At 51.2% G+C, this 13,375-nt stretch overlaps 1 protein-coding gene across 1 annotated transcript; it reads right to left on the minus strand.

Annotated features, from left to right (window-relative positions):
* Positions 1 to 1,972: 1,972 nt before the first annotated feature.
* Positions 1,973 to 13,168, minus strand: ADI1 (acireductone dioxygenase 1). The gene is made up of 4 exons (XM_021697347.1): positions 12,904 to 13,168; positions 9,465 to 9,584; positions 3,547 to 3,726; positions 1,973 to 2,766 (listed from the first exon to the last, which is right to left on the minus strand). The coding sequence occupies exons 1-4, from the start codon at positions 13,021 to 13,023 to the stop codon at positions 2,647 to 2,649; spliced, it is 540 nt and encodes a 179-aa protein (XP_021553022.1). The 5' UTR covers positions 13,024 to 13,168; the 3' UTR covers positions 1,973 to 2,646.
* Between the last annotated feature and the right edge of the window lie 207 nt (positions 13,169 to 13,375).

The following is a 13,375-nucleotide window of genomic DNA, read 5'->3' on the forward strand; positions in this document are numbered from 1 at the left end:
TAAATCCGGTAGCCTATTTTCTTAACCAAGGCTCAGGATACATGGCCTGTTGTGGAGGCAGGATGAGGTAGGAGAAACGTCGTGAGATCCGCTGAGAAGCAGCCAGCGCCACTCGGGCTCTTCCCGTGTGTTACTCCAGCAACACTTCGGATGCACCTGCCATGCTTCCCGCACTTCTGTGAGCACTCAGCTAGGCCTGAGGCGCCTGGGGGACTCAGTCTGGTGAGCATTTGACTCTTGATTTCAGCTCAGGTCATGAGCTCAGGGTTGCGAGATCGAGCCCTGTGCCAGGCTCTGTGCTAGGCGAGGGAACCTGCGTAAGATTCTCTCCCTCCCTTAAAAAAAAAAACAACAAAAAAAAACTTCATTAAAAAAAGTCAATTAGGGGACGTCTGGGTGGCTCAGTCGTTAAGCATCTGCCTTCAGCTCAGGTCATGATCCCAGGGTCCTGGGATCAAGCCCCGCATCGGGCTCCCTGCTCCGCGGGAAGCCTGCTTCTCCCTCTCCCATTCCCCCTGCTTGTGTTCTTTCTCTCGCTGTGTCTGTCAAATAAATAAATAAAATCTTTAAAAAAAAAAAAAAGGCAATTAGGATTTTTAGTTCAGAATAGTAAGTTGATAGTTGGGAACTCTTTTATTTGAAGGGCAGAAATAGCAAAATACATGCAAAGCTCCGCCTGGTTTAATTAGCAACAATCACTGAAGCATCTGGCTTCTCAGAGGCGGTGGGGCCCCTCCTCCCTCTCCAGCTCCCTCTTCATCCCTGCACAGTTGGGGACCGAGATGGTGGCAGGAGGGGCATGAAGACCAGAGGGAGGAGAGGACCCCGTTGACTCAGGAGCCGTGGACAAGGGCGACCCCTGAGTGAAAAAGCAGGCACCCGGGAGCCTTACAGACCAGATTCCAAACAGGGAGAGTATCTTGGGGTGAAAGGGTGAATGTGGATCCAGACCCAAGGCTGACAAGTTCCTGGATTATTCGTGCCTGCCTCTTCATCAGGAACAACAAGGATTGGCCCAAGACCTCACTGGCCCTGTTCGCAGCAGCCTTTAGCCTATGTCGGAATAAGGAAAACACGGAGCTTTCTTACGACGCCAGCACACAGACCAGCGTGAAGCTACAGGCAGGCATGTTATGCGCGCACACTGACCGATCAGTGTCCCAGCCACGTAACACCACGGCAGGAAGTGCTCCGCACCTTTAAAAAGAGGACACATTTGGGGTGCCTGGGGGCACGGTCCGTTGAGCAACCGACTCTTGGTTTCAGCTCAGGTCATGATCTCAGGGTCGTGAGATCAATCCCCACATCCAGTTCGCGCTCAACAGGGAGCCTCCTTGAGATTCTCTCTCTCCCTCTACCCCCAACCCCATGCTGTCTCTCTCTCAAATAAATTAAGCTTTAAAAAATAAAAATTTAAAAACGACACATTTGCAAAGCAACACCCATGCAGAGCTACCTTGTTCAGCAAGCAGGCATCTCTCTCTCTCTAAAGTGATAACCACACAGACTTGACAGCAAAGCAAGAACTGTTCTACTGGGAAGACGAACATTTGTGCTCCCTGGGAAGATTCTGGTCTCAGAGCCCTACAGGTGGTGACTATGCGAAGGATCCATCCTCTCCCACATTCACCTTGGATGAGCGACCCGACCACGCAGGAGCGCCGCCCTCAGGAAGAGCCTCCCCGACTTCCCCGTCAGAGGCGGACACAGCCCATGTCGCCCCTTACCATCCTCCTGCTACCCGCGTGCGTTCCAATCCTAAAACTCAGTTTACTGAATCGTCTAAGACAAGTTTCCTCCATGCCTCGGACATACGTTCCCAAGGCCCACGTGGAGGCAATGAAAGGAATTTTAACACGAAGGTTTTTAATCCAGTTTAAAAAATCCTTAAAACAATCTGCTCTTCAAAACATGAAATTGATTCGGGGTTTTTCTATTATTGTAACAAATTAGGCAAAACTGTATCTCATAATTGTTGAGGAAAAAGATAATGTATTAATTTTCCTATTAAATTCAAAAACTTGGTTGTAGAAGAGTTAACAGGGAAATCAACTTAGGAATCTCAGTGAACAAACACCAATGCAGGTAAAATATAAATTCATTACGTACATGTGCGAACCACCATGACCATGATGAACAAGGCCTGCAAGCCAAGAGTATAAAATTAAGGCAGCTACTTTATTCTGAACAAGAAAGTGGCATGAGGAACTCCGAGCATCGCCCCCACTAACAGGAGAGACCTCGCCCCCGACAGCACTCCCCACCCGGTTCTGGGAGAAGAGTGTCTTCTGTCTGGCCGGTCCTGTTGTCTCCTGTGACACCTTCTTTCAAGGCAGGCACCGCAGGGGCAGACGTCTGCTTATGGTCGAAGAAACAGGTCCGGACGGAGCAGCCCCGCACTTGAACAATTGGGGAGAGGACTCTCATTCGGGCTGATCTTGAATTAGGTAAAATGAACGTGGTTTGTCCACAGTCCCAGAGTTGCTTCCACGTAAAAATCACTTTTATAATAAAGCTCCTTTCACTAAACACACCGATCGAATCACCTTGCCAAGAAAGCGCACCTAGCCCCACGTCTAGGGCGTAAGACGAGGAGGAAGGACAGGCTGAGCTGTGATTCAGGACATTCCCAAGGGCGAAGCGCCGCTAGGCTGTCTGCGCCAAAAACGCCACGTACCGCCCCCGAGCCTCGAACTGGTCAGCGGGCCGGTTGTACGCCGTCCACACGGGATCTCCCACGAACAGCCGCATGGCCTTCACGTAGTTCTAGAAAACAGACACACCGCATGTTAAACCCGCCTCCGAGATACGGTGCTGGCCGCGCACCTCGGCTACACGTTACCCCGCAGACCGCGGGTGTCGGCGGCCGGGGCCAGAAGCGCTCACGCTCAGACAGCAGCGCCTCTGCCGCGGGGGTTCGCTGCTGAAGCCCACTCTCTGTAACCCGCCGTCTGCGCGGACAAGCACGGACCCGCCCGCCCGCCGCCCGCCGCGCTCCCGGCGGCGGCCTTCGCACCCTTCCTCACGCTCAGCGGGGCCCTCAGGCTGCTGGACACCAGGGAGGCCGGCGTGGCATCGCCCCTCGGAAGTGAAAACGAGGGGCGCCTGGGTGGCTCCGGCGCTGAGGTTCTGCCTTGGGCTCAGGTCACGATCCCAGGGTCCTGGGATCGAGCCCCGCATCGGGCTCCCTGCTCAGTGGGAAGCCTGCTTCTCCCTCTCCCGCTCCCCCTGCTTGTGTTCCCTCTCTCGCTGTCTCTCTCTGTCAAATAAATAAAATCTCACAGATAAATAGAAAGGTACAGAGCTTTCAACCCCGTTTTCGCTTGTAGGAACCTGTCCTATGCGCGCTCACACGTGACAAGTGACAAAGGCATGCGCTTCCGGATCCCGGCGCCAGTGACGACAGGAGGAGGCTGCACCGGCCCGCACGCCCGACATCGGCGATGCCCTCCCGGGCGGGCGCAGCGGGGCGCGGTCGGGCCGCCCGACGGAAGGGCTCCCGCCGGCCTCTCCCGGCCACTTCAAACAACTCAACAGCCGTCCTACCTTTTCATCCAGCGTGAAGCGGTGGTAGATGCCCGCGGGAAGAGTTATCAGGTCTCCTTTCTCCATGAAAATGCGGATCCACTTGTCCTCCTTATCTCGCACGTCGAAGTACCCGCTGCCGTCCAGGACGTAGCGGATCTCGTCGTCCAGGTGCAGGTGCTCCTCATAGAACGCCTTCCTCTGGGGACGGCGGAAACGGCGACTCAGACGGGCGTGCACGTGCGCACGGGCCCGCGACAGCCCGAGCGCCCCGAGACCAGTGAGGGGCAGCGTTCTCCGCAGCGGGAAGGTGACGACACGTCAGAGCGGGAGCTCGGGCAATCGGGAAGCCCGTCAGCAGACCAGCAGCGACACAGCACTTCCGTGTGCCGGCGACATTCTCAGTGCCCCACACAGAACAACTCAGGGCACTGGTCCTCCCCCCGCGACCCTCGAGGGAACGCGCACGGACAGGCCGGGCGCTCGCCCAACCTCACGCGGCTCAGCGGCGCAGTCAAGGCTCCCACGCACATCCAGGCTCCTGCTCCCATCCGCCGCACACGGCAGTCTCACGGGCCTCGCACGCACGCGCGCGGTGGTCACGGGCCTCGCGCTTGGTCGTCACGGGCCTCACACGTGCGCGCGCGCGGTCGTCACGGGCCTCGCGCGCGGGCATCACGGGCCTCACACGCGCTCGGTCGTCGTCACGGGCCTCACGCGCGCGCGCGGTCGTCACAGACCTCACGCGCAGTCGTCACGGGCCTCACACGCGCGCGCACTCTGTCGTCACAGGCCTCGCGCGCGGTCGTCACGGGCCTTGTGCGCGGTTGTCACGGGCCTCGCACGCACCTTACACATGTGCGCAGTTGTCACATTCCTCACACGCACACGGTCATCACACGCCTTACGTGCCACGCATGCGCGGTCGTCGCACACGCGCACGCAGTTGTCACATGCCTTACGCGCGCGCAGTCATCACACGCCTTACACACGCGCAGTTGTCACGTGCCTCAAACGCATGCACGGTCATCATGCACCTTACGCACATACACAGTTGTCACACGCCTTACGTGCGCATGCAGTCGTCACGTGCCTCAAACGCACGCGCGGTCATCACGTGCTTCAGATGCGCGCGCAGTCGTCACGTGCCTGGCACATATATATATATATATATATATATATATATACACACACACACACACACACACACACACACACAGTCATCACACCAGGTCAGAAGCCACGTGTACACGTGAGGAAGGCAGTCACTGTTTCCATAAACAAACACCTTCCATTTGTTCAAATCTTTTGTCTTTCAAAAAGTCCTCATCCCCCTAAAATTGATAATAAAAATATTCAAATACGGAGAATAGTTGAAAGAATTTTACAGTAACCACCCCTGTACCCTTACCAAAATGCCATCATCGAACTGTCTCTACTCGCACTGTTAGTATCTCCCCAGCTCTCTGTCCCCCATGCAGGTGTGTTTGCAGCTTTCCTTATTTAATGTTTACACATTTCTGGAAAATCCATAAATATTTGGAAAATGGCTACATACAGTAAGAGCAGCACATTAACACCCGTCTTGAATGCTGGCAGGCTGTGGTGACGCAAGTGTCACGGCCCCCAGGAGGGGAATGATCCAGCCAACTACATTCACATTAGGCACGCACCAAGCAATCCCCTTCCCAGAACGGACCCTGAAGATTCGCCTCCGACTACATAAATATAAATTTGCACAAGGTTACTCTCTGCTGTAGTGTAAAACACTGGAAAGAACTCAGATGCCCAAACACCAGAGAGTGGCAGAATATTGAGGTCTACGAGCACCGTCATAACAAGACGCTAAGACAACCACTGTCGACGGGCAGATGGTGGGAACAGTGCAGTAAAGGGGAAAGGGGATGACCCTTCTGGCAAAGTTGAGATTTTAGAACTTTGTTGTGTTTTACGTAATCATAAATAGGATAAAAGAAGCATGGGAAGGAAAACTTAAACCATACTGACCTGAGTAATTTGTGACCATATCACTTCACTCTGTCCTCAGTCTGAGAGAAAGACCTGCAAACCGGCCTCACGCCCCACTCAGCAGGACTGCCCTCTGCAACAGACGGGTGTAGCAGCCAGGCTGAAACTACTGTGTGTGCTGAGGGAAATGAGTAAGTAGGTGGACGCGATTGGGGGCTGGGGTCCTCACAGTGGGACAAGAGAGGGGCAAGCACTGAGTGAGGGAGGATGAGAAAAAGTCCTATGGAGTTGACCAGAATGAGAGGCATCAGCTCAAACCAACGATTTCTCTCTCTCACAGACACAGAATTCACTGCCCCATCTGCTGCAAGGACCTGGGGCAATGACCCCCGAGTAGCAATGAGGACTCCCGTCTGGGTTTCCAAGTACCAGTGACAGGTACCAGGAAGAGGGGCTGATTCTAGGGCGAGATCAGGGGAACTGGAGGTGCCTGGCACAAGTGGATCCAGCAAGTAAAGAGGTGCTCAGGAAAATGATGGGGATCTGCCAAAAGGACAGGAACCAGTTAGAAACGCTCCTACTTGCTAAGTCTGGGGCAATCCGAACATCAAAATTACTCACTGGCCTGTAATCCATGCCTGCCATGATTCAAGTAAGACTCTGTAAGCCCACACTGATGTAACCAGAAGGAACAGGCAGCTTTTCCTTACAGACGGAGGCCAATTCAATACTAGAGGATAGTTAGAAGGTCACCATTTCCACCACCCTGATGGCGGTGACTGATTCAGGCAGGAACCATCAAGACTTACTGCAAACACTGAGTGAAAGTTTGAGAAGAAACAGAGTGTTCACAGACTCAAAGTAACTTCACAAATTTCTTATTAGTTATGAGGGGGAAATGGTAACTTCACAATGAAGAACCCAATGAACACGAACTTAACCAAGTTTCCCATCAGCCAGGAAGGGTCCTGACACCACATGCCTCCCAATGGGGTGCACCGAGCAGACACAACACCTTCTGTGTAGGATTCCTGCCAAAAATGCATCACTTGAATCTAATCATGAGGACACCTAACACAAACATAACACATTAGAAAGTAAAGGTTTGTTTCAGAGAAACAAGAGAGATAAGCCTGTATCAGCAAGGGAGTTTTCCTCCAGGAGAGAAGCTATTCTGCAGGACTAGGATGATGGGGAGAATATAATTACTAACATTAACAGCATCTGAGCCCCTTCGATGTAATAAGACAAAGCACTGCTGGGGCGCCTGGGTGGCTCACTCAGTTGAACGTCCAACTCTTGATTTCGGCTCAGGTCATGATCCCGGGTTGTGAGATCGAGCCCCGCACAGGGTTCTGCACTTACTGTGGAGCCTGCTTAAGATTCTCTCTCTCCCTATCCCTCTGCCCCTCCCCATTCTCTTTCTCTTATGCGTGTGCACCTGTGTGCATTAAAAAAATAAAGAATAAAAACTAAACTAAAAAAAAAAAAAGACAAAAGCGCTGCTAAGAAGATGAGTAATTTAAAATTCATGGAAAAGCACACCATTGAAATCTGAGAGAATTCATGACCCATTAGGGCATTTGGTGAGAAATGACTTCATCTTGTAAGGTACTGTAACACTCATGCTCTGACCGGCAAGAATAATTTGACAGCAATGACACCATGTGTGTATGTTTGCAGGGTCCGTGTTCTCATGCTGCTTTTGTTCTTAGTTCAGTTTGTTGGTATACCTGCCTGTTTCCTTTCTCCGAAACACACACAGAAGACATCCAAGCTGATGGAAGAACAGTCTGGGTGACTTTCCCTAGATCCATCAGAAGACTGAGGTCACAGGATAAAATGCTTCCCTTAGCTCTGAGACAGAGGTGGACGCAGAGCCTCCTGGAGCAGGTAAACTGGTACAACACACAAGTGGTCATCCTGGCAAACTGCAGCAGGTTGAGTGTGCACCAGCTCGAAAGTGAAAAACTCCTGGGAGCCCAGTATTAAGGGAGCCCCACAGGTCTGTGGCTTTTATATCTAGAAACCCCACCAGGTTCTCTTGATGAAGATCCCAGAAATACCCTTTCACGGTGCAGGCAATGGGAGGGGAAAAGTAGCCATTTTTGAAAACTCAGAGAACATCCTGCATACCAAAGGCCAGTACTCCCAGGGAAACAACTGTACCAGAGCCTTATCTGACTTGCAAGAAGGCCACCTCCAGCCCCCTCCAGCCTAAAGGGAGAATGAAAAGGCCACAACAGAAAAACTAAGCCCACTAAAAACTAGACTGAATCGTGAAATCACAAAGCACTTTTCCTCCCCAACAGCTTACCGCGTGACAAGGCTTCAGAAGAATAATAGTGACTTAAAGCTTTGGAAGAACCATGAGACACAGAATCTATGTGAGGAAGAGTGCTTGGAGAAACAAAGACCTCAGGGGAGAAGAAAAACAAGGAAACTAGAAGAAACCAAACCCCTGGCACCAGCAACAGCAAACAGGACTCCCACCCAGGTAACACAAACCCTCACACTAAAGGCCGTCTTGCCTTGGTTCCTCTTAACAGACACTACACTCTGGCTTTAGCCAAAAATAACAGGGCATGTTAAAAGTTAAGAAAAAATCCGTCTCCAGAGACAAAGCAAGCATGAGAACCAGACAGGGATGTGACACACATTTCGGAAACTGAAGCCCAAGGTTACATAGCTAGTAAGTACTGGAGACAGAATTTAAAGATTTTATTTATTTATTTGACAGAGAGAAAGAGAGCACAAGCAGGGGGAGCAGCAGGAAGAGGGAGAGGGAGAAGCAGGCTCCCCACTGAGCAGGGGGCCCAATGCGGGGCTCGATCCCAGGACCCTGGGATCATGACCTGAGCTGAAGGCAGACGATTAACCGATTGAGCTATCTAGGCGCCCCGAGAATCCCACTTTAAAATAAAGACACAAATAGGTTAAAAGCAAACTTGGAGAAAGATACACCATGTTAACAGTAATCAAAAGACAGCTCAGGGAGCTATATTAATTTCAGACAACACAGACTTCAGAACAAGGAAAATCATCAGGGATAAAGATGGATGTCATGTAATGACAAAACAGTCAAATCTCTAAGAGGACATGACAATCCTGAACATGTATGCGCCCAACAACAAATATCAAAATACACAAGGCAAAACTAACAGAATGAGAAGAACACATGAATCCACTATTTTAGTTGGAGATTTCAACACCACCCATCAATAAACAACAAGTTCAGCTTGCAGAAAATCAGAAAGGAACAGTTGTTGAATAGCACCACCAATTCATAGAATGAGTCAACCAACAACAGCAGAATACACATTCTTCTCAGACTCACATGGTGCATTCACGAAGATAAACTATATTGTGACCCATTAAAACCGCCTCAATATTTTACAAGGACTCAAGTCTTTCAAAATATATTCTCTGATTACAGTGGAATTAAATTGGAAGGCAATAAAAGAAAAGTCTCTGGAAAAGTCCCCATATAATTAGAAACTAACATGTATCAAAAAACCCACATGGGTCAAAGAAGAAATCAAAAAAATTAATTTGGAGGTATTCTGATGAAAATGAAAATCATTTAAAATTTGTGTGATGCCACAAAAGCAGTACTTAGGGGAAATCTACAGTACTAAATACCTACATTAAAAAAGAAGGCTGCAAGTCCATGACCTCAGCAACCATGTTAAGAAATTAGAAAAAGGATGGCTCAGTCAGTTTAATGTCCAACTCTTGATTTCAGCTCAGGTTGTGATCTCAGGGTCCTGAGATGGAGCCCCGTGTCTGGCTTCCTGCTCAGTAGGGAGTCTGCTTGGGATTCTCTCTTCCTTGCCCTCTGCCCTTCCTCCCCCCACTTGCATGCTCTCTCAAATAAATAATTAAATCTTAAAAGAAAAAACAAAGAAGCTTGTGTTTAATAAGAGTGAATATAACGATTCCCCTCTTCAAAGAATTTAGAGTTACCTTACCTTTTCTTCATAATTTGGTAGTTTATCCTTGCATATGGTTATTATGTCCATCCAGGAATAGTTTCTCTCTTTTCGGATCTTTTCTAATTCTGGATCATTCTCATATTTGTCAGCATCCAACTATTAGAGTTTAAACAACAACAAAAAGGAGGTCACAGGAATGCAAGGAAACAAAGAAGTGTTCTCTCTCTGGATCTCCAATATGATTGCACTCCAAATTTATCATCCAGTCCTCTGTCAATTGCAAACTAACCTTCCTTCCCCTCTTTTCCCTATTTCTCTGGAGGGTTTCCCAATTCTCCATTATAGCTAAGGAGAGTGCAGTTGTACTTAATTCTTGCCTCCCTTCTCCCCAGCAGTTCTTCCTGGGGGATTCTACATCCCCATTCTAGTCCCACTGCTAGGAGCCCAGGTGAAACATCCATGGCCAAGCCTGTCCAAGGTCACCAACCCTGTCCAAGGTCACCAACCCCACCTCCTCCCCAGTCCTGTTCCTCCAGCACCAATCCTCTGCAGGTCTAACTGATCCCTCTATGGCATCTCTTTGGTCAGCTGTTTCCCTTGGCTGAAATGACTGATGCTCTGGAAGCCTACAAATAAAACCCAAATTCATTAAACTGGTATGAGAGGCCTTCCATCATGTGGCCCCAGCTGCCTTTTCTACTCCTCTGTCCCTATCACCTGTTTTTTTTTAAAAAATCTACATTCTAAACCAAATAGGATTATTTGCTACTCTCCAAAAGATGCCTCACATCCCCACATCCTTGCTCCTGACAGCTTCCTACATCTAGAAATCTCCTTCATTATTTTCATTTATCACAACCCTATCTCTTCTTCAAGGTCCCATTCTAACACGTTTGTCATGAAGCACTCCCCTAGGACCCCAGCCAGAGTTATCTGCACTCCTACTTCAAACTATTGGCAACGAATTTAGCATACCTTGCATTATGTTGCGATAAAATGCACATTTTATCACAACTACTGAACAGCAAACTCCAGAATATCTTAAAATACTGGTCATCAACACATTAAGTTCTACAAAGATGACTCCCAAAATTATCAAATCCACCTCATGATATGCACAGTACTGCTCCACACTAAAACAATCTAACTTCAAATTATGTGTATGAGACAGAGCTTTTTATCACTCTGCTGTGTCACTGATACCAGATATGAAAAAATGCTCCATTTGTTCCCACTGACCAAGAACAGTTATTACGAAGGAAGTATATAAAAATACACAGGACATGAAAACCACAGAATAAACATTATTTACTTATTTAAGTATACTCCATGCCCAACATAGGGCATGAACTCATGACCCTGAGACCAAGAGTTGGATGCTCTACCGACTGGGCCAGCCGAGCACCCCTAAACATAATTTAATATTGATAGCCCTTTGACTTATCCAGAGCAGAACTAGAAAGTAGGAGGCACTGGGTCTGACCCCATGGAATAACTAAAAGATGCCTTTTAAAATGTGGTATTTTATCCTTTGGATACATTCACAAGTTGACCAGTATCTCATTCTTGCTCTTAAACTGTAAAAAGCAAAATGAAATCCCCAAAGTACAGTAACTTGACTCTTCTAATAGTTTAGATTGCAGATAAATTGATTTTATGATAAAACAAAATTTATTTCCCTGTCATAATAGACATTATATACCATTTGATTGCCTCAAAGACGGTACTTTCCAGTAGGTTAAGTGTTAAATCTTGGGCTAGGAAAAGATAAATAATCTGTAAAAATTAACATAGGCCCAAAATCTAAGTGTTTAGTAGAGAAGTCCTCTTAATGGCAAGAAGGCTAGCCCTGGCTTCATTTCCGCCCACCGTGAACGAAAAGGAACCCTGTTTACAACGGAGCCAGGGGACCAGCAGGGGCAGCCCTTACACCCAGCGCTGTGGGTCAAGGGCAGACCCAACAGGAAAAGCCCCACCTGGCAGGTGGATGCCACTTTACCACAGCAGGAGCAAGGAAGGGTTCCTCTGCCCAGCAACAGCCCAGCTAAGGAGACGCCACTAGTCCAGCGGACTTGTTGTAACAGCCCACCCAATTCCACCCCCCATTTTTTAATGAAAGATTGTTCATTTATTAGGGGGACTTGCCTATGGTTTTTGCTGTGGTTTGCTTATACTGGATTGCAATTCTCTGCTATTCCTAAATAAACCCATTTTTGCTGGTGAAATAACTGGCAGCTTTCTTTCTTTTTTTAAAAGACTTTATTTGAAAGAGAGGGAGAGAGCACAAGCAGGGGCAGCGGGAGAGAGAGAGAGAAGCGGACCCCCCACTGAGCAGGGAGCCCGAGGCGGGGCTCGATTCCAGGACCCCAGGATCATGACCTGAGCCGAAGGCTCACCGCTTCACCACTGAGCCCCCGGGGCCCCGGTGGCAGTTTTATCTAGAAAGTTAACACTAGGGGCGCCCGGCTGGTTCAGTCGGTAGAGCCTGCGGTGAGTTCAAGCCCCACGTTGGCTGTAGAGATTACTTAAAAATAAGGGGGGGGGGGAATCTTTAAAAAAAAAAAAAAAGTTAACACTACTCAACCAGAGGTACCATGGAAAACCGTCTCGCTTCTCCTCTAAGAGAGACCAGACGAGGTCTAAAGAGCTGTTGGGCTGGCACATTCTCTGAGCCTGTCTCATGGGGGAAAAGCGCGGCTCCGCGCACACCGGAGTTCACTCCACTCTGGCCCCAGATGGAGCAAGCGCCTTGGGAGCGGACATCACAGCGGGCTCGGGCAGCGGGGACCCTGCAGCCGGCGGGGGGTGAGGGCGGTCCCACGCGAGGAGACCCTCACCCCGCACCGCTGCGCGCACCTCGCCGGGAGAGCGCACCTGCCGCCTGCGGAGGAGGCCGGCGCACCACGGGGCACCGCACAGGGGTCCTGGGGACGGTCTCCAAGGTCTCCCGCCCCGCTCTCGCCCCGCATAGTCCACTAATAATGTGCCCGGCGCGAACCCATCCGTGTCCTCCCGGCGCACCGCGTCAGACCAAACACCCCGGCCCCGAGGCCATCTCAAGTGCCCGATTCCAGGCCCCGCCTGTCTGCAGAGCACGCGCAGGGAGGCCAGGCCGCCGACCACAATGCTGAGCATGCGCACGGCGCCCGGAACGCCTAAAACCGGGCAAGCGCAGCATGCCCCGGACGCCGACCACCTGGACCCCTACTGAGCATGCGCACCGCTCCCAGGTGGAGGGTCCCGGGCGCCGCCGACCACCCGGCCCCCCTACTGAGCATGCGCACCGCCCCCAGGCGGAGGTTTCCCGGCGCCGCATGTCCCGGGCGCCGCCGACCACCCGGCTCCCCTACTGAGCATGAGCAGCACCACTCCCCACCCCCGGCCCTGTTCCGGCCGCGGTCCCCACCCGCTGCAAGTTGGGGTGTGCGGGGAGCACGGGGGACCCGATGGGGGGACTGCCCTCGGCCCTGCGTACCTTCCAATAAAGAACCCCGAGCCGGCGCAGCTGCTCCAGGCCGACCGGGCGGTTGGGCTCGGCGCGGTGGGGCCGCCTCGGGTCGTCGGCGGACTCGTCCATGTACCAGGCCTCCACCATGGCGGAGCCGGGGCGCCGCGAGCACCCCCTGCACGCCCGCCCGGCCCCCGCCCTGACCCTGGCCCGCGGCTTTGGGAGGCAGCGGGGGAAGAGCGGGCGCGCCGCGCGGGGAGGCCCTTATCCCGGGGAGGCCATGCGGGGCGGGGCCGGCGCGCCCGGAGCGCTCCCGGCGGGGGGAGGGGCGGCGGGACCGGGGGCAGCTGCGAGGAGGAGGGGGCTCAAGGGGGCGGGACGGAGATGGGGGAGCAGCTGCGGGGAGGGGGGTCCAGAGGTCATCTTGACTAGAACAATCTGGTGAAACGAGCAATACTGACATGAAACAATTTATACTTTAGAGGACGGAGATTAAGTG

Source organism: Neomonachus schauinslandi, chromosome 10, assembly GCF_002201575.2.
Source record: "Neomonachus schauinslandi chromosome 10, ASM220157v2, whole genome shotgun sequence".
Taxonomy (NCBI): Eukaryota; Metazoa; Chordata; class Mammalia; order Carnivora; family Phocidae; genus Neomonachus; species Neomonachus schauinslandi.